This window comes from Caretta caretta, chromosome 8, assembly GCF_965140235.1.
Source record: "Caretta caretta isolate rCarCar2 chromosome 8, rCarCar1.hap1, whole genome shotgun sequence".
Classification (NCBI taxonomy): Eukaryota; Metazoa; Chordata; order Testudines; family Cheloniidae; genus Caretta; species Caretta caretta.
Genome location: NC_134213.1, coordinates 66,914,227 through 66,938,738, shown reverse-complemented (window position 1 = coordinate 66,938,738; position 24,512 = coordinate 66,914,227). Strand labels below are relative to the sequence as shown.

At 41.8% G+C, this 24,512-nt stretch overlaps 2 protein-coding genes across 4 annotated transcripts in view; one reads left to right on the top strand and one right to left on the bottom strand.

Moving 5' to 3' along the window:
- The window catches only part of STXBP3 (syntaxin binding protein 3), a 46,021-nt gene extending 45,117 nt beyond the window's left edge, over window positions 1-904 (top strand). For all 3 annotated transcript variants that reach the window (XM_048859914.2, XM_048859916.2, XM_048859919.2), the window contains one exon: window positions 3-904. In XM_048859914.2, coding sequence (XP_048715871.1) covers window positions 3-103 — 101 coding nt within the window. In that variant the 3' untranslated portion in view covers window positions 104-904. The remainder of the gene's footprint in view (window positions 1-2) is intronic.
- A 1,543-nt stretch (window positions 905-2,447) lies between these two features.
- Window positions 2,448-24,512, bottom strand: part of AKNAD1 (AKNA domain containing 1) — a 32,665-nt gene continuing 10,600 nt past the window's right edge. Inside the window, exons 8-20 of the mRNA XM_048859882.2 lie at window positions 23,544-23,712; window positions 22,611-22,783; window positions 22,034-22,136; window positions 21,288-21,394; window positions 20,548-20,651; window positions 20,292-20,436; window positions 19,710-19,822; window positions 17,777-17,899; window positions 17,580-17,690; window positions 16,536-16,622; window positions 14,757-14,841; window positions 13,774-13,921; window positions 2,448-6,519 (exon numbers count right to left, since the gene is read on the bottom strand). Of these exons, the coding sequence (XP_048715839.2) occupies window positions 6,367-6,519; window positions 13,774-13,921; window positions 14,757-14,841; window positions 16,536-16,622; window positions 17,580-17,690; window positions 17,777-17,899; window positions 19,710-19,822; window positions 20,292-20,436; window positions 20,548-20,651; window positions 21,288-21,394; window positions 22,034-22,136; window positions 22,611-22,783; window positions 23,544-23,712 (1,621 nt within the window). The 3' untranslated portion in view covers window positions 2,448-6,366. The remainder of the gene's footprint in view (window positions 6,520-13,773; window positions 13,922-14,756; window positions 14,842-16,535; window positions 16,623-17,579; window positions 17,691-17,776; window positions 17,900-19,709; window positions 19,823-20,291; window positions 20,437-20,547; window positions 20,652-21,287; window positions 21,395-22,033; window positions 22,137-22,610; window positions 22,784-23,543; window positions 23,713-24,512) is intronic.

Genomic DNA, 24,512 nt, shown 5'->3' with positions numbered 1-24,512 from the left:
AGGCTCCACTCATATTTTGACACCCAGAAGACTGCTGGATGATGTAAAGATGCTTAATAAACCAAAGGATACATTTTGCATTAAGGATGAAGAGAAACTGTAATGTTCACGCAGTACTATTTCAGTAATGATTAACTAAAAATTTATTAAGAGATCACATAATATAAATAGCATGTAAATATTTTAATGGAATTAACTTTTCTGGTGATGTATTTGGGACAGTACACACCCTCAACTAATGGAGTATCTTTTTATAATTTAAATTTGCTGCTTTTCTTTGGGAGTTAAGGGCAGGAAGAAGAGGGGAAAAGTGTCTAACACTTTGTTTTTATATTGTATTGGGTATGGACACCATTTCATGGTAAAGTGCTTTCTGAAACTGGCATTTTTACCACTGCAACAAATCATTGTAGAATTTAAGAAATCATCATGTTTGTGTGTATATATACTAATGGCTTTTTCAGTAATTATGATAGCTTTCTATGCTGGAAACTGGAGAGGTTTTCTGAAATTGCCATAAAAGTACCTAGACTTAGAAGTTTCAGAGGCAAAAGCTGTAAATATAAGCATATGGTAAGATTATAAGTGCAATGTCTCTTGCAATATGTAAAATTCAATTAAAACAATTTATATTAAAAATGGAAATTTATATTGTCTTGTGAAAAATCCTCGGGTAAAATATGACTGATTGACTGGTGCTTTCAGATGGTAGATTGTGAGGGGAGGGGAATTATGGAAGTACTAAAAGAAATGGTTTTACTTTCAATAAAGAACTCCGGAGAACGTGCTTGTCCATCTTATATGAAATGTTTCAGTGCATGAACACTACTGTTTAAGACTTTCCCCATGTTGTTCTTCACAAAAAAAATAAGCAGCTTTGATTTATTAAAAAATTTCCCCACTATTGTGTGTGCATGGTACATCTATTTTGTAAATTGAGTTGCTTGTGAACTAATCTAATGAAGATTTCCTGGTGACAATTCAGATACTTCTAAGCCAAGTTTTGGGGGAAATCTCACTTTTTCTACCTTTTTATTGCCACTGCATTGCAAAGTACCCCCCTCTTGTTTGTTCATGTCATGTGGGCAGTGAAATACTCCAGTGTATTTTTTTTAAAATAAAAGAGTGGTTGTGAGTAGTTCGTCAGGGTGGAGAAAAATCATTGTTTGTCCATTTCAAAATTTAATTTTAAACAGGTTTATTTTTAAAAAGGAAAAGTATTTAAAGTGTAAACTTACTGTAATTAACCATTTGAATAAAAATATGCAGAAAAGCTTTTACTTTTGGTCTCCATTTAGTTGGCAGATGCAGAAGGAATATTTGTCTTTATTTGGTTCATTCAAAGTTGAAAAAGTAGAAATGCCTATTTTTCCTTTTCCAGTCTATGAATGAAAACAAGGTTGGAGAGGATAAGATCTAACTTTTCAAGATTTAAGGACATGGGGCCAGATTTTCAACCTAATTCCCATTGGTTTAAATAGGAGTTAGGTCAGAGGTGGGCAAACTTGGGCCCATGGGACCCTCCTGCCCAGCCCTTGAGCTCCTGGCAGGGGAGGCTTGCCCTCGGCCCCTCCCCTGCTGTCCTCCCTCCCCCGCAGCCTCAGCTTGCTCTGCTGACAATGCTCTGGGTGGTGGGGCTCCGAGCTCCTGATGGGGAGTAGGGAGTGGTGGGGTTGGATAAGGGGCAGGGGACTCTGGGGGGAAGTCAGGGGGTTGGAGTCCCGGGGGGGCAGTTAGGGGTGCAGGGTTCCAGGAGGGGGCGGTCAGGGGACAAGGAGCAGGGGGCATAGGATGGGTCAGGAGTTCTGAGGGGGGCAGGAAGTGGGAGGGAGTGGACAGAGGGTGGTGGCCGGGTTCTTTGGGGAGGCACAGCCTTCCCTACCCGGCCCTCCATACAGTTTCAGAACCCCGATGAGGCCCTCAGGCCAAAAAGTTTGCCCACCCCTGAGTTAGGCACTGGACATGCTTGGGCACTTTTAAAAATCCCACAAGGTGCCTATCTGCATTCTTTAGGAACCTAAATACCTTTGAAAACCTGGCTCACAGTGACCAGAGACAGTCTTGTCAATTCACTAGCTACAGTTAATGCTGCCTTTGCCTTTAAAGCTTTTTTTTTAAACAAAACATGTTTGGATACACTTTCTTCTCCCTTATGTATCCAGCAGAAAGGTAGTTTTTATTTAACTAACACCAGTGTGTTTGTACTTTTTTAATTGAATTGTTTCTCTCCAATTACAGCTTGACATAAAATCTAGAGTAAAATAAAGCTAGTAAAAAATCATTCACCATTTTCTATCAATGTAAAAGTTAAGAATCTGAATAAATGTGTATCGGTATAGTGCAGTCTCCAAATATAATGTTGTTTTGCAACTAATTGCAATGGTAATGAACCTTTCTTTAGAACAACTAATTTAAGTACAAATGCAAAATGTGATTAAAATCAATTTGAATCAAAATTTCCGGCTCCCTGACTTAAATCATGATAAAAGTTGATGTTTTAAAATAACTGCTGGAACAACTTGTATAGTGGGGGTGCTGAGAGCCATTGAACCAAACTGTTAAACCCCATATATGATGGAAATCGCTTTAAGCCAGGGGTGCAGCAGCACCGCTAGTTCCAGCACCTGTGTTTTAAAATGCTAATGTGAATCTGTCCTCTTGGGTTTGTTTAAATGATCTGCACATAACAAAACCAAGTGGTTTTAATAACCTAAATCTAGCATTCTGCTCTTAGAATCCTAGACTGTCAGGGTTGGAAGGGACCTCAGGAGGTAATCTAGTCCAACTCCCTGCTCAAAGCAGGACCAATCTTGCAAAAAAAACCTAATCCAAACAGTGGCTAATAAGGATGATTGCCAGTTAACTGGCTGTATAGAGATGCTTGACAACAAGAAATCTGATTACTACACTATAGTCCAAAAATAATTATTGTAGTTTCTCATGTTTGAGTTGCTGCATGCTATGTAAACTAAACATTTACCTTTTTTTAAAAAAAGAATTGCTCAGCTTTACTGCTTCCTCTAGTCACTATCAGTGGCTAGTTTTAACTAATGGAGAAAATAGCTATGCTGCAGTTAAATTAAAAAAAACAAACACAAAAAAACTCGCATATAAACCATAAACTGTTAGTGGCTCACTCCAAAGCCAAAGTAGGGGGTGTAAAACTTTACATGAATTGTGACCATCTCCCTATCTTATGGGACATGGAATCATGGGACTGCAAGGGACCTGGAGAAGTCAGTCCAGTGCCCTGCACTCGGGGCAGGACTAAGTATTATCCAGATCATTCCTGACAGGTGTTTGTCTAACCTGCTCTTAAAAATCTCCAGTGACTAGGCAATTTATTCCAGTGCTTAATCACCCAGACAGGAAGTTTTTCCTAATGTCCAACCTAAACCTCTTTTGATCCAATTTTAAGCCCATTGCTTCTTGTCCTATCCTCAGAGGTTAAGGAGAACAATTCTCCCTCCTCCTTGTAACACCTTTTATATGCTTGAAAACTGTTTTCATGTCCCCTCTCAGTCTTCTCTTTTCCAGACTAAACACAATTTTTTTTCAATCTTCCCTCATAGGTCATGTTTTTTAGACCTTTAATTACTTTTGTTCTCTGGACTTTCTCCAGTTTGTCCACATCTTTCCTGAAACATCACCCAGAACTGGACATAATACTCTAGTTGAGGCCTAATCAGCACAGAGAAGAGCATAAGAATTACTACTTGTGTCTTGCTTGCAAAACTCCTTCTAATACATCCCATAATGATGTTTTACTTGGCAACAGTGTTACTCTGACTCATATTTAGCTTGTGATCCACTATGACCCCCAGATCCCTTTCTGCAGTACTCCTTTCTAGACAGTTATTTCCCATTTTGTATGTGTGCAACTGATTGTGATTGTTCCTTCCTAAGTGCACTATGCATTTGTCCTTATTGAATTTTGTCCTATTTACTTCAGGCCATTTCTCCAGTCTGTCCAGATCGTTTTGAATTTTAATCCTATCCTCCAAAACACTTACAACACATCCCAACTTGGTATCGTCCACAAACTTTAAGTATACTTTACTCTCTATGCTGTCATCTAAATAATTGATGAAGATATTGATGTTGATGAACAGAACCAGATCCAAAACTGATCCCTGCAGGACCCCATGCATTATGCCCTTCCAGCATGACTGAACTACTGATAACTACTCTCTGGGAAAGGTTTTCCAACCAGTTTTGCACTTACCTTACAGTAGTTCAATCTATATTGCATTTCCCTAGTTTGTGTATGAGAAGGTCATGTAAGGCTTTATTAAAAGCTTTACTAAAGGTAAGATATATTACGTCTACCATTTTCCCCCCATCCACAAAGGCTTGTTACCCTGTCAAAGAAAGCTATCGCGTTGGTTTGATGCAATTTGTTTTTGACAATCCATGCTGTTACTTATCACCTTATTATCTTTCCGAATATAGAAGTTAAGATGACTGGTCTGTAATTCCCTTTTTATAGATTCGCACTATATTTGCCCTTTTCCAGTCTTCTGAAATCTCTCCTGTCTTCTATGACTTTTCAAAGATAATCACAAATGGCTCAATTATCTCCTCTGTCTGTTCCTTGAGTATTCTAGGATGTGTTTCATCAGGCCCTGGTGACCTGAAGACATCTAATTTGTCTTTTTAACTTGTTCTTTCCCTATTTTAGCCTCTGATCCTGCCTCATATTCACTGTTAGACATCCAATTGCCACCAACCTTCTTGGTGAAAATCAAAACAAAGCAATCATTAAGCACCTCTGCCATTTCCACATTTTCTGTTATTTTTCCTCCTTCATTGAGTAACAGGCCTACCCTGTCCTTGATCTTTCTCTTGCTTCAAATGTATTTGTAGAATGTTTTCTTGTTACCCTTTGTCTCTAGCTACTTTGATTTTGTTTTGTCCCTTGACCTTTCTATTTTTTTCCCTACATACTTGTTTGTTTATATTCATGCTTTGTAATTTGACATAGTTTCCACTTTTTGTAGGATTCTCTTTTGATTTAATTGAAGATCTCCTGGTTAAGCCAAGGTGTTCTCTTGCCATACTTCCTATCTTTCCTATGCAGTGGGACAGTTTGCTCTTGTGCCCTTAATAATGTCTCTTTGAAAAACTGTTAAGTGTCTTCAATTGTTTTTCCCCTTAGACTTGCTTCCCAGGGGATCTTACCTACCAACTCCCTGAGTTTGCTCAAGTCTACCTTCTTGAAATCCATTGTCTTTATTTTGCTGTTCTCCCTCCTACCACTCCTTAGAATCATGAACTCTACCACTTTGACCCAACCTGCCTTCTACTTTCAAATTCTCAACTAGTTTCTATTTGTCAAAATCAAATCTAGACACTGTATAGATCAACACTGTTCAGACATCTAACCCACCCCTAGACGGGGAAAAGTAAGAGCAATCTTCTTCCAAGTATTACTCAGTATACTTGACCTTTGTTTCTTTTAACTATGGTCACAATCTTTGAGGCCAGTTATGAGACCCCTTCCCCTTTACCCATGCATATTTGGGAGTTAACTTCACACAGTAGGGAGACTATATTTTGTTATTAAAAAGAATGCTAGTAGTATCTGTGTGTGATTGGTCCTTAATCGCCAAGCTTCATGCACTAAATCACTCTCGCTGCATTTCAGAATACATATACAATCAGTTTACTAGTGACAAATTTCTGTACAGGCATAGGAGAAGCTTATCCCCTTTGTAATTTTTTTATTCATAATGCTGAAATAGCTGAAGATTTGTATTTGCTGTTTTATGAAAGCTAAATCCAACAGATACTAAGAATGTCACTGTACAGATACTGACATTTTGGAATATAAACAGGAGTGATGAAAGAGCATTTACTGAGATGCACAAAAGCAGATGCTTAACAATACAGCCTATTCTTTGTCAATTTTTGAAGGACATATTCAATGTCACAGCTAAAACTCATTTTTAAAAGATTATCCGGAAACAAAGGGTTTCAGTTATTTCCCTCTGTGATGTTCAGTAACAAGCAGGATACAGAGCTGGGCTGTGATACTGCTGAGAACACACTGATGAATGAGATGTTCTCCTCCTGGCCCCAAATTACACATTTTAGAAACTACAGCTAAGCTTGGTTACCTAGAGCAATTCTATAAAGAACTACCATTATTGAAGGCTGAGGGAAGTCAGCTCTATGGCCATTCTTCACTAACAGATGTGACAGCTTTCAAGGGCTCTTGGTTTATAAACCTGGCACTCTGTTTTTCTGCTCTTAACCTGTTGCTAATACCACACATAAGGGCAGCTGCTCTCCTAACTTTTGTACTATTTGTTAATCCAATTTTTCACAACTCAGAGTTCTGTCTCTACATTTCAGCTGACAAATTCAAATGTTTGAAACAGGCCAGCTAAAAAACTGCTTAGTTCGATGAGTTTTGACTTTAGCTAGATCTTCTGCAACTACTTGTACCATTCGTTCTGTAGTTTCCTTCAAACTGGTTGCAGTCTGTATTGCATGATCCAAAGTAGAGTTTAAAATCTGTTTAGGCATAAAACAGTCAAATTGTAGGATACTTACTATCTACTTTATCCGATAATACACAGGCTTAAAGATAAATGTTCCCAAACAAAAAAACAGAAGGGGAAGGAATGTTCAATCTGGGATCTATGTAACCTTTTCAACAAGTCTACCTTATAGTATTTGGAAAAGTGCTGCAGGTAGGGTTTTGGGTTTTTTTGGCAGGGCAGGTGCTTGTATTCTTCTGTGTGCAGCCTATTCAATGGCCACATATAAAGCTGTGTACGTAAGAAATCTATGCAGAGTTGGGGAGGAGGATGTGTACTGGATGGTACCAGGTCTGCTATATGCCATTCTCTTCTACAAGTACAAAGAAACTCTTTTAGCATAGAGAAGGGTGGCCCTCAGCCATTAATCAAAATAAGGGGAAGAAATAGCAGAAAGGGCTAATGTAGCCTGCTGATGCAATGGGTGCACTATACTAAACTGAGGGGACACCAACCACCCACAGCATCACCCTCTGCCCCAGTCTCCAGGGGGGTGGGAGGTGGCTGGAGAGCTTGCCCCACAGCAACAGCTCCTGGCCCGCAGGACCAGACCTGAGTGTGCTGCGACCCCATGTGCTGCGACCCCACATGCCACGTTGCAACACCCAGAGAGGGGAGCCGGGCAGAGTTCCACGCAACAGGAATTGCCACTATGGAGTAAGCTTGTTCTATAATCCACCACCGTGCCTCCCCTCGGCCCTGGACTTGGAGAAGCGTATGTCTGGTTGTTTTTGGATATTTGGTTTCATGATTTCTGTGTCTGCAAATGCACTCATGAATCCACACTAAAGCCACCCGAAGTAATGCACACAATCTTAATTGTAGTAAACATTAAACGTTTGAGAATGAATCTATTCCCTGCTGTTGGTTAAAAAAGTATGGTATGATACACCCACAAATAAGACATTGAGCGTATCTAAAATAATACTTTAGGTAGTCGTGCAGTAAAAAGGTTAGCAAAGTATATCCTCAAATGACATTTTTAAAGTCTGAAACATCAATTATATTTTGCCAATAAATCTTGATGAAATAAATTCCTCAACTGAACCATAATGAAACTGCTTGTCCATGAGTGGGGACCCTTTTCTCCTCTGATAGGAACTGGAAGAAAAGGATTGGGGGGGGCTGTGAGCTATTTTGGAAGGAATAGGGACCTAGTTAAGCATCTGGGCAGTAAGAGAGCTCTCTGAGGAACAGGAAAAAGAAGCAACAACCTGAGGGCTTGTGGGTATCGGGCTCAAGAAGAAAGCCCGATGACAGCCTGACAGCGAGAGCAAGCTGGAGGTAGCAGCTTAGGACTTGACTGTGAAAAGCTGAGTAGGAACACAAGCTATTGATAACAGGGAACCAGCAGTACCCTGTAGTTAAGAAGTGTGATGCAACTGCATATACAGACAATAGACAGGACAACAGACAGGGGTCCTGAATGAGATCCGACAACAACACAACTGAATTCTGGCACCAGGAAAGGGGTGGACTGGAAGGACTAGGACTGAGAAGCCCTTCAGGTTACTCTGACGCTGGAGTTCCGTGGTGGACTGCCACAGGGCTGAGTTAGCTAATACTTTATATTTTTTAACTGTTTAAGCCATTGCACCCATGGGATTTCCACACTTCCATAGTGCTAGCCCTAAAGTATCCTTTTCCCACTGCATGAGTGTGGCATTTAGGAGCCACCTAGGACTACAGTCTGGTGCATGAAGTGCCTAGAGTGTGACTGCTTCTTAGCTTGTGGTATGTAAAGCGTAACAGCCCAAACTTTAGCCCCAGATCTCTGCCCCAGCTTTAGCCCCTTTACTCTGTAAAAGGACTCCTAAAATCCCTGTATCCACCCAAGGGAGGATTCGATTCCCCCAGTGCAGGTGCTGCAGGCAATAGCCATAAGACTGCCTTCCAAGGATCCTCTCCCAAGTTCTGGTGTAAGGGGCATACAGCAGGAGGGAGAGGTGTGTTGAGGGAGAAGCTCTAGATATAGCACTGTGGAGGTTCTGGGAATCCCAGGGAGACTGCTGTAGTATAGACAGGCCTCCAGGGCTGTCTAAATTACACCACAGGCAACAAAGCAGCCCCAGATCAGGCAAGTGTCTACCTCCTGTCTATCTAAGCTGCAAGTTCTGTACTGTGGATTTTAGAGGCATAGCACAGAATCTCACTCCAGATCTCTAAGAGTGACTGATGTATCTCAACTTCCTCACTGGCACCCTGCAGCTGGGTCAATGACAATACTTATGCCTTGTGCTGAAGTTTATTTAGGGATATATTGGTTTTATTGGAGTAAAATGGAACCTACTATTCTTCTTCGAGTGCTTGTTCATGTCCATTCCAACCAGGTGTGTGCGCGCCACGTGCACACCAGCCAGAAGATTTTTCCCTTAGTAGAGTCCGTAGGGTCGGCCTGCCCCCCCCCCCTGGAGTCGTGCCTTCATGGCTCCCACTATAGCGCCCTGCCAGCCCCCCACCCCCTCAGTTCCTTCTTACCACCAGTGGCGGCTAGCTGGAACATTGCTCACTGTTGCTTGCAAGTGCTTTGGCAGGGTCCCCTGTAGTTAATTGTACAAGAGTGTAAATAGTTAGTTAGACATAGTTCTTGTAGTAGCTTAGTTTTGTTTGGGGGGTTCCCCTCCCAACAATGTCTTCCCCGCCTCTGGGGTATGCCCGGATCCCCAGGGTTCAAATTCTGTGAGGACTGTGCAAGTTTATGCCCAAGAGTGACCCACACTTCTTGTGTGCGATGCCTCGGGGAGAGTCACCAAAAGGACACATGCAGGATCTGCAAGAGTTTTCGACCTAGGACCATCAAAGACCGGGAGCAGAGACTTAAGATCCTGCTGATGGAAGCAGCACTGCGACCCCATTCTGACCCCGGATCCGCAGAACCCACGCTGAGTACTTCATCGTCAGTCCGCAGTGCTCCGGCGCCGACGGTGTGCGAACCAGCACCAAACAAGGACCCTAAGGACCCTACTTTGTCCCTTCTAAGGGATATGAACATTTATATACCCACCCATCCCCCGACTCACTGGTGGTTGATGCGGCCAATCAGTGGGAGCTTCCAGGGCCCCTCCCCTAAGAATAGGGAGGTGAAAAGACTCGACCTGTTCAGCAGGAAGGTCTATTCTACTGGGGAACTACAGCTCCGCATCGCGAACTAACAGGCCATCGTGAGCAGATATGCACACAACACCTGCGCTGCGATAGCCAAGTTTGTGGAGCTCCTGCCACAGGACTCTCGCACTGAGTTCTCTGCATTAGTGGAGGAGAGAAAGCTGGTCTCCCGAGCTTCCCTACAGGCGGCATTGGACGCAGCAGATGCAGCCTCACATATGACCACCACGGGGGTTGTATGAGAAGGGGCTCCTGGTTGCAGGTCTCCGATCTGGCCCACGAGATCCAGCAAACAATCTGGACCTCCCCTTCGAGGGTCCGGCCCTCTTTTCCAACAAAACGCATAAGAGACTCCATAGTCTGAAGGATTCAAGGGTCACCCTAAGATCTTTGGGGCTCCATACACCAGCCACCCAGTTTAGGCATTTCCGGCCACAGCCTCCCTCCACGTTCTGCCAACCCCAGAACCACCAAGATGCTCCTCACAGGAGGAATAGGAGCGGTAGGAGGTGGCAGCACCCCTCCTCGGGGCAGAGCTCTGGCCAGCCCAAGCCTCCACCCAGCCCCTGAATCCCTTTTAAAGGTGCGGTCGAGGATGGCACACCAGTACCACAACTGGATCCAACCCCTCTTACCTTCTCGTCCCATCTATCCCCTTTCTACCATGCTTGGTCCCATATCACCTCGGACCGCTGGGTGCTCCGCACGGTAGAGAGGGGATACTCCATCCAATTCTGGGCCCTCCCACCCTTCCACCCCCCTTCCCTGTCCCTCTTCAGGAACCCCTCTCACGAGCAACTTCTAATACAGGAAGTTCACACCCTTCTGTTGGTAGTGGCAGTGGAAGAAGTTCCTCAGGAGCAAAGGGGCAAGGGCTTCTACTCCCAGTATTTCCTAATACCGAAAGCCAAGGGTGGCCTCAAACCCATCCTGGACCTGTGGGAGTTCAACAAGTTTGTCAAGAAACTCAGGTTCCGCATGGTCTCCTTGACCTCCATTATCCCTTCATTGGATCCAGGAGACTGGTATGCCGCCCTCGACTTGAAGGACGTGTATTTTCACATAGCAATAGTTCCACCTCACAGATGATACCTCAGGTTTATGGTGAACAACAGCCACTATCAGTTTACTGTTCTCCCTTGTGGCCTGTCAGCAGCACCTCATGTTTTCACCAATTGCATGGCAGTCATCGTGGCGTTCCTGCGCAAGCGGCAGATACAGATTTTCCCGTACCTCGATGACTGGCTGATCAAAGGCCACTCCAGATCTCAAGTGGAGGAGCAGGTCGTCTTCATAAGAAGGACCTTCCTCAAACTAGGTCTCCTTCTCAACAAGGCCAAATCCACACTGTCCCCAGTGCAGAGGATACAGTTTATAGGCGCAGCGCTAGACTCGACTCAATCCAGGGTGTACCTCCAGGTTTCAGTCTCTGGGGGACATCATACAAGGCCTCAGACAGTTCCCTACGACCACAGCAAGAAACTGCCTGAAACTGCTGGGGCATATGGCCGCTTGTACCTATGTAGTACAGCATATCAGACTCAGACTTCGCCCACTCCAGTCATGGCTAGCATCGGTTTATTGACTGGCTTGCGACACTGGACAGCATTGTAACCCTGCCCTGCCCAATATTAGACTCCTTCCTGTGGTAGCTCGACCCACAGGTAGTTTGTGCAGGAGTGCCCTTCACCAGCCCCCAGCCAGTCCTCTCGTTAGTGACAGATGCCTCAGATCTGGGATTGGAAACACATTTGGGAGACCTCAGGACACAAGGTCTTTGGTCTCAGGCGGACCTAGCTCAGCATATCAGCATTGGAGAACTGAGAGTGGTGCGCCTGGAGTGCCAGGTTTCCAGAGCCCACATATCAGGCAGATGTGTATCAGTCTTTACGGACAACACCACGGCAATGTTTTATATCAACAAACGGGGGTGCACACTCCTCTCCCCTGTGCCAGGAAGCCCTCATGCTGTGGGACTTCTGTGTGGAGCACTCGATACACATGCAGGCATCATACCGCCCTGGGATACCGAATGAGCTGGCGGACCGTCTCAGTCGATTTTTTCATGGCCACGAGTGGTCCCTCTGGCTGGACATAGTGAGCTCAAATTTTCCATCTCTGGGGCTTTCCCCAAATAGACCTGTTAGCCACGTGCAGTAATAGGAAGTGTCAACTATTTTGCTCCTTTCTGAATCACAGACCGGGTTCCATCATGGATGTGTTCCTTCTTCCATGGGGGGGGCTGTCTGCTTTACGCGTTCCCACCAGTCCTGTTGGTCCACGAGGTGCTCCTCAAGAGCCACAGGGACCGAGCCCTAATCATATTGATAGCTCCGGCCTGGCCATGCCAGCACTGGTTCACATCACTCCTAGAAATGTCCGTGGAGACTCCGGTCACCCTAACGCTTGTCCTGGACCTGATCACGCAGGATCACAGCCGCCTCCGGCACCCGAACCTTGAGTCGCTCACAGCATGGATGCTCCATGGCTAAATGCCGTGGAACTGTTCTGTTCCGATCAAGTCAGACAAGTTCTCCTTGGCAGCAGAAAGCCCTCCACAAGAGCACTGTACCTTGCCAAGAGGAAGAGGTTCTCTCTCTGGTTGGAGCAGCACCATCAGTCACCGACGCTTGCCTCAGTGCCATTTATACTGGACTACCTCCTCCATCTTAAACAATAGGCTCTGTCTATGTCGTCAATAAGGATTCACTTGGCCGCCATCTCCGCATTCCATCAGGGCGCAGATGGCCACTAGTCTTTGCAAACCCTGAGGTTAGCCATTTTCTTAAAGGTCTTGATAGATTCTACCCGCAAACACGACAGCCTATCCCTGCTTGGGACCTTAATCTGGTCCTTTCCAGACTTACGGTCCACCATTAGAGCCACTGGCAACGTGCTCCCTGCTTTATCTTTCATACAAGGTGGCATTTCTGGTGGTGATAACCTTAGCTAGGAGGGTGTTAGTGCTCAGGGCCCCCTTACACGGTATTCCATAAGGACAAGGTTCAGTTCAGGCCTCACTCGGCTTTTCTCCCTAAGGTTGTCTCCCAGTTTCACATCAACCAGGACAACTTCCTCCCAGTGTTCTATCCTAAGCCACATTCCTGCCGTAGGAAGCAGAGGCTTCACTCATTGGATGTCCGCAGAGCGATGGCCTTCTATATAGAGAGAATTAAGCCGTTCCGAAAGTCCGTCCAGTTATTCGTAGCAGCGACAGACAGGATGAAAGGTCTCCCTATCTCATCCCAACCCATCTTGTCGTGGATCACGTGCATTCGGGAGTGCGAAGGTGCCCGCTCTGCCAATCACCACACACTCCACCAGAGTTCAGGCTTCCTCAGCAGGTCCCCTGGCGCAGGTCCCCACTCAGGAAATCTGCAGAGCGGCAACGTGGTCCTCAATTCACACTTTTATGTCACACTATGTGATCACGCAACAGGCCAGAGACAATGTGGCCTTCAGAAGAGCCATACTCCAATCAGTGGATGACTCCAACCCCACCTCCTGAACTCTGGCTTGCAAGTCACCTGATTGGAATGGACATGAACAAGCACTTGAAGAAAAAACGGGTACTCACCTTCTCATAACTGTTGTTCTTCAAGATGTGTTGTTCATGTACATTCCAATACCTGCCCTCCTACCCCCCTGTCGGAACAGCCAGCAAGAAGGAACTGAGGAGGTGGGGGGGTTGGCAAGGCGCTATATTGGGTGCCATGAAGACGCAACTCCAGGGAGTGCCCAGGCCGACCCTATGGATGCTACTAAGGGAAAAATCTTCCGGCTGGTGTGCACAAAGCGCGCACACACCTGATTGAATGTACATGAACACCACATCTCGAAGAACAACAGTTACGAGAAGGTGAGTAACCGTTTTTTTACCAAAGAAAAAAAAAAGTTAAGAATAAGCCAGTTTCAACATGACAAGTTAATAAATAACACACTTTCCTATTTAAAAGCCAACAAGACACCTTTAGCACCCCAGAAGGCACTGAATGCAAGACAAGTTGGATTATAATCATTAGCATTTATAGGTGAGATTTTCAAAAGTGCTACTGAAAGTCAGTGGGACTTGTTGCTCCTGAGTCACTTAGGCATTTTTTAAAATCACACTCTAAATTCTTACCTTTGTGTCAGTATCACTGATGTGTTTGTTTCTAATATTGATCATTGATTTACTTCCATAAACCTTCCTGCTGGCTAGGTATTGAGGTGAAAAGATAATTGTATCATGCATCCTTGAGTAGCAGGTTTTGGGAGCCTCTAAATTGTCTCTAGAAGATAATACATAAAATATACACAAAAACATTTTATAGTTACAAAACAAAGAAAACGTGTTTAAACAATGTGTATTCAATGTCTATAACTTTTCAGCATCCTTGCATCATAATTTCAGTAGAGTTCTTCATTTGTTTAATCATAAAATGCAACTGCATAGTTAGTGTTACATTTATAACATACATCTTATAGTCACAGACAGACAAACCTTCAGGGAAGGGGCAGGGAATCTGGCATCACTGAATTATCCTCATTAGAATTTTCAGCACTGCCTGCTCTGGAAGCAGGAGAGAAGCCCCAAAAGGTTTTCATTTATTTAATTTCTTTGCCAATCTTCCCTACCTCCCCACACATTGTCAACACTATAATTAAGAATCTGTCCTACTTCATATTCTCCAGATATAATTTAATGTTTGTAACAAGCAAAAATAGGAAAAGACATTTCTGAGATGGATAAACAGTACTGCAATATCATTATTCCTACAGACAACGTGGCTGTCACTCCCAGGCTTGTTATCTGGAATGATGACACATTTAGTTAATGAAAAGAGACCTCTTGGGTGGATACTATACTAAAAGAATTAGCAAATTTTCTAGTTCTTCCATGTAATTGAAAAGTTTCAGAAAAAAATCTAGTTAAATCTGTTCAAGTTTGCATTTACATTATATATTTTACTTTCATTAGTGACCACTATTCTAATATATAGTACATATTGCACAGGTATGGAGTTGTGCCACTTATGACAATAGTGAATTTGGCCCACACTATATATCTTCAATAGTCACATCTTCTGTGGTACTAATTTATATAAAGCTACGGGTAACACTTACTTGTCAGAAAGACTGTATACAAATGGATCTGGCTGCTTACTTGTAAAAACACTATCGGCGGCAATTCTTTTCTTCTGTGAAGAAGCTGAAATTTTGGAGGCCATAATTAGAGTAAACAAAATAACACAAATATATAGAAAACTATACTTTCTTATATTTAGCACCAATGACAGAATAGGCTGTTTTTTACAAGTGTGTGCACTCAGTTACCCTGGCCAACTGCAGTAATGGAACAGACAAATTAGGCATGGAATTACGTGCACACAACGGTAAAAGATCAGAGCCAGTTGTCTGTTTTCAGGTATGTTACCAGAGAGCATCATACAGTCTTGACGCTGTACCTCTTTCACCCCTATGAATTGCAGTTAAATACTAATTGTTCATCAATACAAAGTGGATTTTAACAGTTTACTATTCCACAGCCTTGGCTCTTAGAATCCTTGTGTGACCTGACATTTGCTAACTCAGCAGCTCCAGCCAATGGAATCCCTGCAAAAACGTCTCCACTGGAAATGCCCACTCTAGTTCTAATTTTCATTAGAAAAATACCAACAAAAATATCCAAAAGATGTATTTCTTTACTAAATCAATTTAATAATTAAACTCAACATTCTTTAAACATACACTGTGTTGCCAACTCGCATGATTTTATCATGTCTTTATCATGACTGCTGTTTGTCTTAAAGCCCCAGTTGCAGAAGTTTTTTGAATACGTGAGAATCTCAGATTTCATTTAAAAAATTACCTTTCTAGCCCTTATAATGGTGGAGAAAGGAATGAAATTGTGGCCTAAGTGCACCCAAAATGCTTCAAAATGAGAAGAATTCAAAATTGTATAATTTTTTAAAATCTTAAGCTTTTTGTGGGGGCCTGACTCATAATTTTTAAATATTTGAGGCTGGAAAAACTGCATGCAAATGCATCAACATAATCTATAGGAATAAGCCCTGTAGGGCATGATGGTTCAAAAAAACTGATATGAGAAGGATAATAAATCCCGAAAAGGCAAAAGACAAAGGAGGAGGAGGAACACAGTAAAAAGATTAAATGAAATTGAAGTAAATGGCAGGGAAAGAAGGGGTAAAGGTGAAATATCTTGATCTGCCTCTCATCTTTTTTCCTTGCCCCCTCTCCTGTACCGAACATATTTCATTCATCTCTTCCACCTTTTATTATGTGTGCTATGTATAAGCTGTGGAAGTCAAGCCACTTTCTTTAACAGCTCCCCTCTCCCATGCTCTGTACAGACATTTAAGAGGTCCCCTAAATATCAAACAGGAAAATGGAAAGGAGCACCCATATTTTAGTTATAAATAAGTTAATAATGTTCTGAGGCACCCACTAACTGGAAGTCAAGACAGAAAGAGAAAACAGTCCTAGATTGTTCCTGGGGATCACTGTGCCATTCTTTTCCAATGTACTATGCAATTCCAAAGTGCATTTCATTGGTGCTCTATGTACATAGTTTGTGAAGCACTTTAGAATCCTGAATTAGGATAAAAAATAGCCCAGCCCTAGATGCATTTCTCGAATTCCCTGAGTACAATGTTTGCTTCTCATATAATCATTCCAGCAGTGTTTCAAAATGCTGGGCTCTCTTCCTTGTCCTTCCCTCTTTAGCCAAATCCATTTCTTGATCAGATCAGACTTCAGTTTGTTATTGTACATTTAATTATACTATCTATACAACATGTCTTTAAAAAGTTTGCACATGATCTATAAGGCACAACTGCAAAATATTTTTAACATAATTAAGACCGACAGTCTGGGATCATTTACCAATATTATTCTTGTCAGATTCCCTGCTGCATTTGTTTCTTTGACAACTAGTGCAGAAATTTATATTCCAATCCCTGTATTGTAAGGCTGTTGAGAAAACATACTGTAATGACAACTTAGCATTATCATAATAAATGCATTAATACGATGTAGACTTACATAACACTTTACATTTCCAACCAACATGTAGAAACATTAGCTAATTTATATTCACTCTGGCCCTGTAAAACAGATAACTAACCTCATTTCCACTGTACAGATGGGGAAACTGAGGCAGAGATTTAAGAGACTTCAAAGGTTGCCGCGGGTGCTGGACATTTCTGAAAACCAGGCTCTCATTGACTTGCTGAAGTTAACACAAGTCAGTGGCAGAGGTAGCATAAGAACTGAGGAATTCCTGTTCATTGCTCTAGACCAGGGGTCGGCAACCATTCAGAAGTGCTGTGCCGAGTCTTCATTTATTCACCCTAATTTAAGGTTTCGCGTGCCAGTAATACATTTTAATGTGTTTAGAAGGTCTCTTTCTATAAGTCTATGATATATAACTAAACTATTGTTGTATGTAAAGTAAATAAGGTTTTTAAAATGTTTAAGAAGCTTTATTTAAAATTAAATTAAAATGCAGAGCCCCCCGGATCTGTGGCCAGGACCTGGGAAGTGTGAGTGCCACTGAAAATCAGCTCGCATGCCACCGTTGACACGCGTGCCATAGGTTGCCTACCCCTGCTCTAGACCATACTGCCTGGGGGGCCAACAGCAAATGACAGCCGGTATAGGGTGGTGCCTGTGACCGGCATTTTGAAGACGTTGGTGGAAAACTGGAAATGTTATCGCTCCCACCAAGTGAAAAATAGATAGTTCCACTGTGGTTGTGGAAGAGCTGAGGTGAGGCTAGAGTTGGGTTACTGCTCCTTATGTAACTTTGGAACTAAATATTTAGTTCTTCTTTGAGTGCTGGTCCCTATGTGTATTCCACTCACGGGTTTGTGCCATGTAAAGCTTAGCTTGTGGTTTGTAACCTTTTTGGCAGCACACTATACTCACGAGTTGAACTGAGGTTTTTATTTCTACATAAGGTGCAGGACTGAACAAATTCTTTATAATTCCCAAGTTTAAACCAATCTCTGTTTCGCCTATTGCACCTCCAGCTGAGACCTGCAAACAAGTGATATAGGTAAAATATTACACTGCAGACAACATTTCCACACAAACATGTTTTAGGAGCTATGAAACCACTATACCTTTGCTTTGTTCTTTTAATCCGGCTCTACGTGTTTTATAATTTTTAGTCCTGTGTTCCAGAAATTCATCACTGTGTGACTCATCAAAGGAATCACAGAATGAGATGTCTTCTGAATCACTGCCTAAAAAAAAATTGTATCAAAGAGGTCTTACATAAATATTACAGCTCATAAGCTGGGTGCTGCAGCTTTATATCTAGGTACCCACATGGCTTCCAGCACTCTAGGATCTGAGTGCCTCACAAACATTAATGAATTTCTCCTCACAACATCCCTGTGATGCAGAGAAGTATTATCATCTCCATTTTACAGATGGGGAACTGAGGTACAGAGAGATACAGTGACTTGCACAAAGTCACACAGGAGGCCTGTGTCGAAGCTAGGAACTGAACTCAGATCTCACCAGTGTCAGGCCTGTGTCTTTACACAAGACAAGTCTCCCTTGCCATAAGGTTGGACCCTGCCTCTCCAAAACCAGTGGAAACCAAAGGGACCACAAAAGAGAGTTGTCAAGGTTCCTTCCCCACTCTGAACTGTAGGGTACAGATGTGGGGACTGCATGAAAGACCCCCTAAGCTTATTTTTTACCAGCTTAGGTTAAAAACTTCCCCAAGGTACAAACTTTGCCTTGTCCTTGAACAGTATGCTGCCACCACCAAGCGTGGTAAACAAAGAACAGGGAAAGAGACCACTTGGAGACGTCCCCCCCAAAAATATCTCCCAAGCCCTACACCCCCTTTCCTGGGGAAGGCTTGATAATAATATCCCCACCAATTGGTACAGATGAACACAGACCCAAACCCTTGGATCTTAAGAACAATGAAAAATCAATCAGGTTCTTAAAAGAAGAATTTTATTTAAAGAAAAGGTAAAAGAATCACCTCTGTAAAATCAGGATGGTAAATACTTTACAGGTAATCAGATTCAAAACATAAGAGAATCCCTCTAGGCAAAACCTTAAGTTACAAAAAGACACAAAAACAGGAATATACATTCCCTCCAGCATAGCTTATATTACAAGCCATTAAACAAAAGAAAATCTAATGCTCAAAGCAGGACCAATCCCCAATTTTTGCCCTGATCCCTAAATGGCCCCCTCAAGGATTGAACTCATAACCCTGGGTTTAGCAGGCCAGTGCTCAAACCACTGAGCTATCCCTCCCCTAATCTGAAATCAAAGCCAGAAACAGCTCATGCCTTCCAATTCACACATGGAGTACACCCACCTTCACAGTACCATCCTCGACCCAAGACAGTGCAGTGGGAAGGTGTGGAGTCAGGGTTGGCTGGAAGAAAGACTGCCTGTTGTCATTCCTCTGCCCCCAGAAAAGTTAACTGAACTTCTGAGGGACCTGGGAGTTGCCCTGCCCAATGGGCCAGGGGACATCCTTGGCAGTGTGACTCCAATGGAATGCGGCTATTAAGGAGTTGGGGAGGCCACAAGGGGTGTATGAAGGATCCATGAGGTTTAAGATGGCATTTCCACCCTCCTTCCCAGCAGCAGAATGATGGGGAATAATCTCTACAAGGGATGCCAGGCAGATATTTTCTCATAAAAATCTCCACTTATTTTGATGGGGGAGGAAATAATCTGGCCCAGAAATTTTGGAACACTTTATGGGCCAACTTTTCAAACTACCCTCAAAGATATGCTGAAATTGGGAGTGCACTAGTTAGCATATACAAATTCCTGCACATGCATGAGCAAAATGGAATTTTGTACACATCAGTGCCCTTCTACACATGGAAGTGTCATGGGTGCTTTTTTGAAAGCCTGTTTGAAAATGGGATCCTAGTAGCTTAGCCAGTAAAGTTTGATAAAAGTCCATTAAAATCTTCATACTCTGCAGGTGTTGTGAGATGCATCAAATTATTACAAGGACTCAGTAGTAGTTAAATATAGTTCTGGCCACTGTAGACAATCTCTACTTACAAAGGTTAGTGCCTGACAAATCTAGCGCCACTGCTTTTTCTTGAATGAAGAGTGAATACTGTCCACATTTTGACTTTTCACTATCAGTTTTTCTGTCCTCTGTGTTTTTATTTCTATGTGTTAAAAAAAAAAAAAGTACAAGATCTGAATTAAATGTTACCAATTGTATGAAAAGTTTTTGAGCATATTAATACCTATGCTATTAATGTTGCCAAATTATTAATTCAGGAAAAATAGATTTATTCATAATATGAAATATATCCATACTAAATGGTCTAATCTTGGGGAAAAATCGTATTACACCTTGAATTATAGTATGGATCATGGCATTAAGACCCTGATTCAGCAGAGCACTTAAACACGTGTTTAAAGTTAAGCCTGTGAGTAACCCCACCTCTATTCAGCAAAGCACTTAAGAAATTTTAGGTGTGTGTATTTATATACATGTGCACACATGAACACAGACAGGCACAAAGGTTCGAAAGAGACAGTTACTCTAATAACACCCTCTGGACTATTTTTGAAGTTTGTTAATGTTTTGTGTTGTTTTAGAGCTTAGGGTGATAGTCAGCACATGCTCACCTATTAACAGAACAGGAACAAAGTTCTTTGTTTGCATTTTTTGACCAGTCTATTTTCCATTTGGGATATAGAGCATCATCATGTGCATTTGAACAGTTTTCTACCCTTCCACAAAAACAATGATCTGATGGATGTGCTAAATTGCCTAAAATGATCGGGGGGGGGGAAAAAGAAAGAATTGGAAAGTGGGTGAGTTTTACCAGAGTTATGAAATGATACAAATTATTGAATAAAAGCATTTTCCTCTTGCTCCTACCTTGCTCTTGCCGCATATTTAGATTAATAATTTTGTGTTCCAAATTGCACATGTTGTAAGGCTTGGTTTTGGGTGGAGATGTCATTTGCCAGAAGTTTAAATTCCTGAATAAACAAGACAGCATACAGAAGTACTGATGTGACAAAAGTAAGTAAAACAACCAAACTTAATGCTGAACGTCTACACAAATGTATCTTTTTGACTTGTATTTGTCACTGTTCAGCCAAGTCCCTTTTTTAATCTGGATGTTGGATTTTGTCTCCAATATTTTTAATATGATTGTAGAACTAATTTATTACTTAACTTTTAGTTACCAGGGGTGAAAATTCACTTCCGTGCAGAAGGCCAACACAAGACCTATGCTCTACTTGAGCCCTCAAAATAATGTGTAAGTGGAACTTAAGAGATGTAGAAGGCCTTGTGCTGGTCCTCTGGATAGGGTTGTATTTCACTGAGTGAAATGCTATCATTGAAGTCACAGGGAGTTTTGCCATTTTTTAGTGGGGTCAGGATTTCATCCTGTGTGATTTATTGTCTGTGTAAAATGTAAAGACACAATAATCGTTTCCAACCAGATCTTCCCATGTTCAAAAACAACCAGCTTTACTTTGAGTTGAGCCTACCACAATGTATTAAATTTCAGACATCGTCAAACAGCAAAACTTGTATCCATGAATGCATACACTCATTTTGGCTGTTTACAAATATTTTTAATCAGCCAAAATACATAAAGCACTTACCCTTTTGGGTTTTCTTGATCAGTGTTAAATTTTTGACTTAATATAAGCTGCCTGTGGGATTCCAGGCCTCCAGACCCATTGTCTGCCTCAGGTGGAAGGAAGCACTGCTGTACCACAAACCAGAACGTAAGATTTTTATACATTTATTCACATTACTGTGTATTTCTCAAGAAATACAGTGTGAGCAACACAAATATTTGGATATAATTTTTCTATGGTTTTGACAATGCTTTTTCTTGCTTTATCATCCACTCACAATTCTAGGCTATGTAAAATGGACTGCACAGAGTCTGCACATTATCCCCATTCATTATCCCCATTCTATAGATAAGAAAAGTGAGACACAGAGGTGAAATGACTTTGTTAGTGTAGGTTTCAGTGGATCTGGCATGGATTCATGTTTTTTTCCTCACTTCCTAAACAAGCACAAATGATACTATTTAAAATCCAATAGTCGCCTGTGCAACTTCTTCCAGAACAGTTCCCCTCAGAATCAAAGCACATTATGAATGTTTCACAAGTTTTGACAGCAACATTCCTAAACCTGAATCATCTTACTTGGCATTTGTGCAGCAGTGTTCTGATGTACTGTAGTACCTCAACAATGACAACGGTTGAGTTGCTTTGTTGTGCAAATTTAACATTGGGACAGTAGAATATAATCTCATATAAATTATCCCATTGGATAAAATAAACAAAAACGCTCATCCAAAAAATGTAATTATGTATGAAAATAGACCTTGTACCATTACATCTGAAGAGTGCTTATTTGCTAGCAGTCCTGATTTTTCCAGGGGCTCCATTCCTTTTACATAGACAGATGCATCTCTTTTTTGTAATCCCAATTGGCTAAGGGAAAAAAATATTTTTATTTTAAAATACTGTTTTTTCGAACACATTTAAAACACTGTTTTTTAGCAAGATGATCATCATATGATTCTCCAACAGGGCAGGACTCAACAGAGATATAACTCACAGAAATACTAATACTCTGCTGAGTCACCAAAAAATGGAATAGGTAGTGATTTTGGATATTGACATACCTTCAACCTGTTTTTAAAAAAATTACTGAAGGGAATAATTGTGCACTGGCAGGATGGTTGGATTAGGTCTCCCAATATGTCTTTTCCATCTTGAATATCTATGGTGACAATCGAGGCCATGCAGTGGCGTGATCTAACACTCAGCCAAATTAATGAGATTCTTTTGACTTCAGCGGACATTTGATCATATATGCTCAATAAATGTCTTCATATTTAGTAAGCAATTATAAATCTATTTTAGTAAATGACTTCAATACCTATCACAAAGTTCAACACTTACATTTCAGGAAAAGGATCACAATTGTCATCTTGTAAAGAAAGCTGACTGTTTTTCTTTGGGACCACATCAATAGCATGACTTCTCTTATCTCCCTCGGTCCTTTCATTATTATGAAAATTCACTTCAGTAGCAGACCTTTCTGGAGGATCACTAATGCTTGAAACCACAGGGCTCTGTACAAAGTAACCATATTATAGATAGCATAAAGACACTTACAATAGATTATCATTTACTGTATTCCCTAAAAATCTTGCCTCCTGCAACCCAAGATTTCCTGAATATCTATGCAATTCAGGATTCAAAGGAGGACTCATCAGAATTCATATGGTATGTCAAACAATTAGTATAGTTAGAAAGCATTTAGCAATCTATTGCTTGGTCACATGTACAACAGTGGGAAACCACCAATTTCCATTTTGCAAGCATATGATCCAGGACTTAACATTACCACTTCCACCAGCTTTCTGTGACACACAAGAATTTGATCCTTTGAGCCAAACTGTGATTTTTATGAATCTCACTGAAGCAGAAAGTAACCATTTTAATAATTTTTTTCTATTAAATGACAGTGATTCACTTGCAAAAACTGCTTTTCAATTTTTGCATAGATTAGAATATTTTGATTTTCTGAATACAAATGTTATTTTTTTTCCACTGAGACTGGGAATCTTTTCCCCCAACACAGCTGTAGTCATATATTTAGGTTTTGATCAACATGGCTAATGAGATATCTTAAAGTTTAAATTCAGGAATAAAATATATTACTTTCTTGAATTAACATTCTGCATTGTAGCAAGAAATTCACACTTAGAAACATAAGGGCAAATTCTCCTCTTGGGTATACTTGCACAACCCTATTTTAATTAATGGGGTTTGCATCAGTGTAACTGAAAGAAGAATTTGGTCTGTAGATTATAGAATTTGATGAGTTACCTCACGAAGATGAGAACAGGATGAACACGCAGATTCACGTGGAGTGAGCGAAGGAGACGTAGGAAATGTTGTGAATGAAGATGGACATGGACTATATATATTGTCATCAATTTTCTCTTTGACATCTTCAAGTAGCATACCAAGCCTAAATATTTCCCCCTCCACCTTTCTAAATCCAAATACAAAACACAGAGTTATATAATCAGCCTTTTAATAAACTTTTGGTTTTTTGTATCTCACTGCAGTATCAAAGTTGCAGCACTGTCCAAAAATAAAACAATACCATTACAAAATTAAATAGATTAAATGAAACCACAGTTACCTGCTTGAATCTACAAAAAGGGAAATAAGGACAATGCGGGGAATTATAAACCAGTCAGCTTAACTTCAATAACCGGAAATATAATAGAGCAAATAATTAAGCAATTGGCAAACACCTAGAAGATAATAGGGTGATAACTAACAGTCAGCATGGATTTGTCAAGACCAAATTGTGTCAAACCAACTTAATAGCTTTCTTTGACAGGGTAACAGGCCTCGTGGACGGGGTGAAGTGGTAGATGTAGTATATCTTGACTTTACTAAGGCTTTTCATACAATCTCGCATGACCTTCTCTTAAACCAGTGGCCCCCAAATTATGGGGCACGCCCCTCGGGGGGGGGGGGAGAGGAATGTTTGGGGGGGTGCACTCCCCATGGAAAGCAGGGAGGGAGTGCAACCCAGCACCGCTCCACCCCCAGCTCTGCTCCTGGCCCCAGCCTCAGCCTCGGCCCCCTTGCCCCTGCCCATGTCCGAACCATCCCCTGCCGGGAGCCATGGCCTTGCTCCTGGCCTGGTTCCCAGTGTGTGTGTGTGTTTGTGTGGACTGGGGTAAAAGGGGCATGACCCTGAAAAGGTTGGGGACCACTGTCATAAACAAACTAAGGAAATACAACCTAGATGGAGCTACTATAAAGTGGGTGCATAAC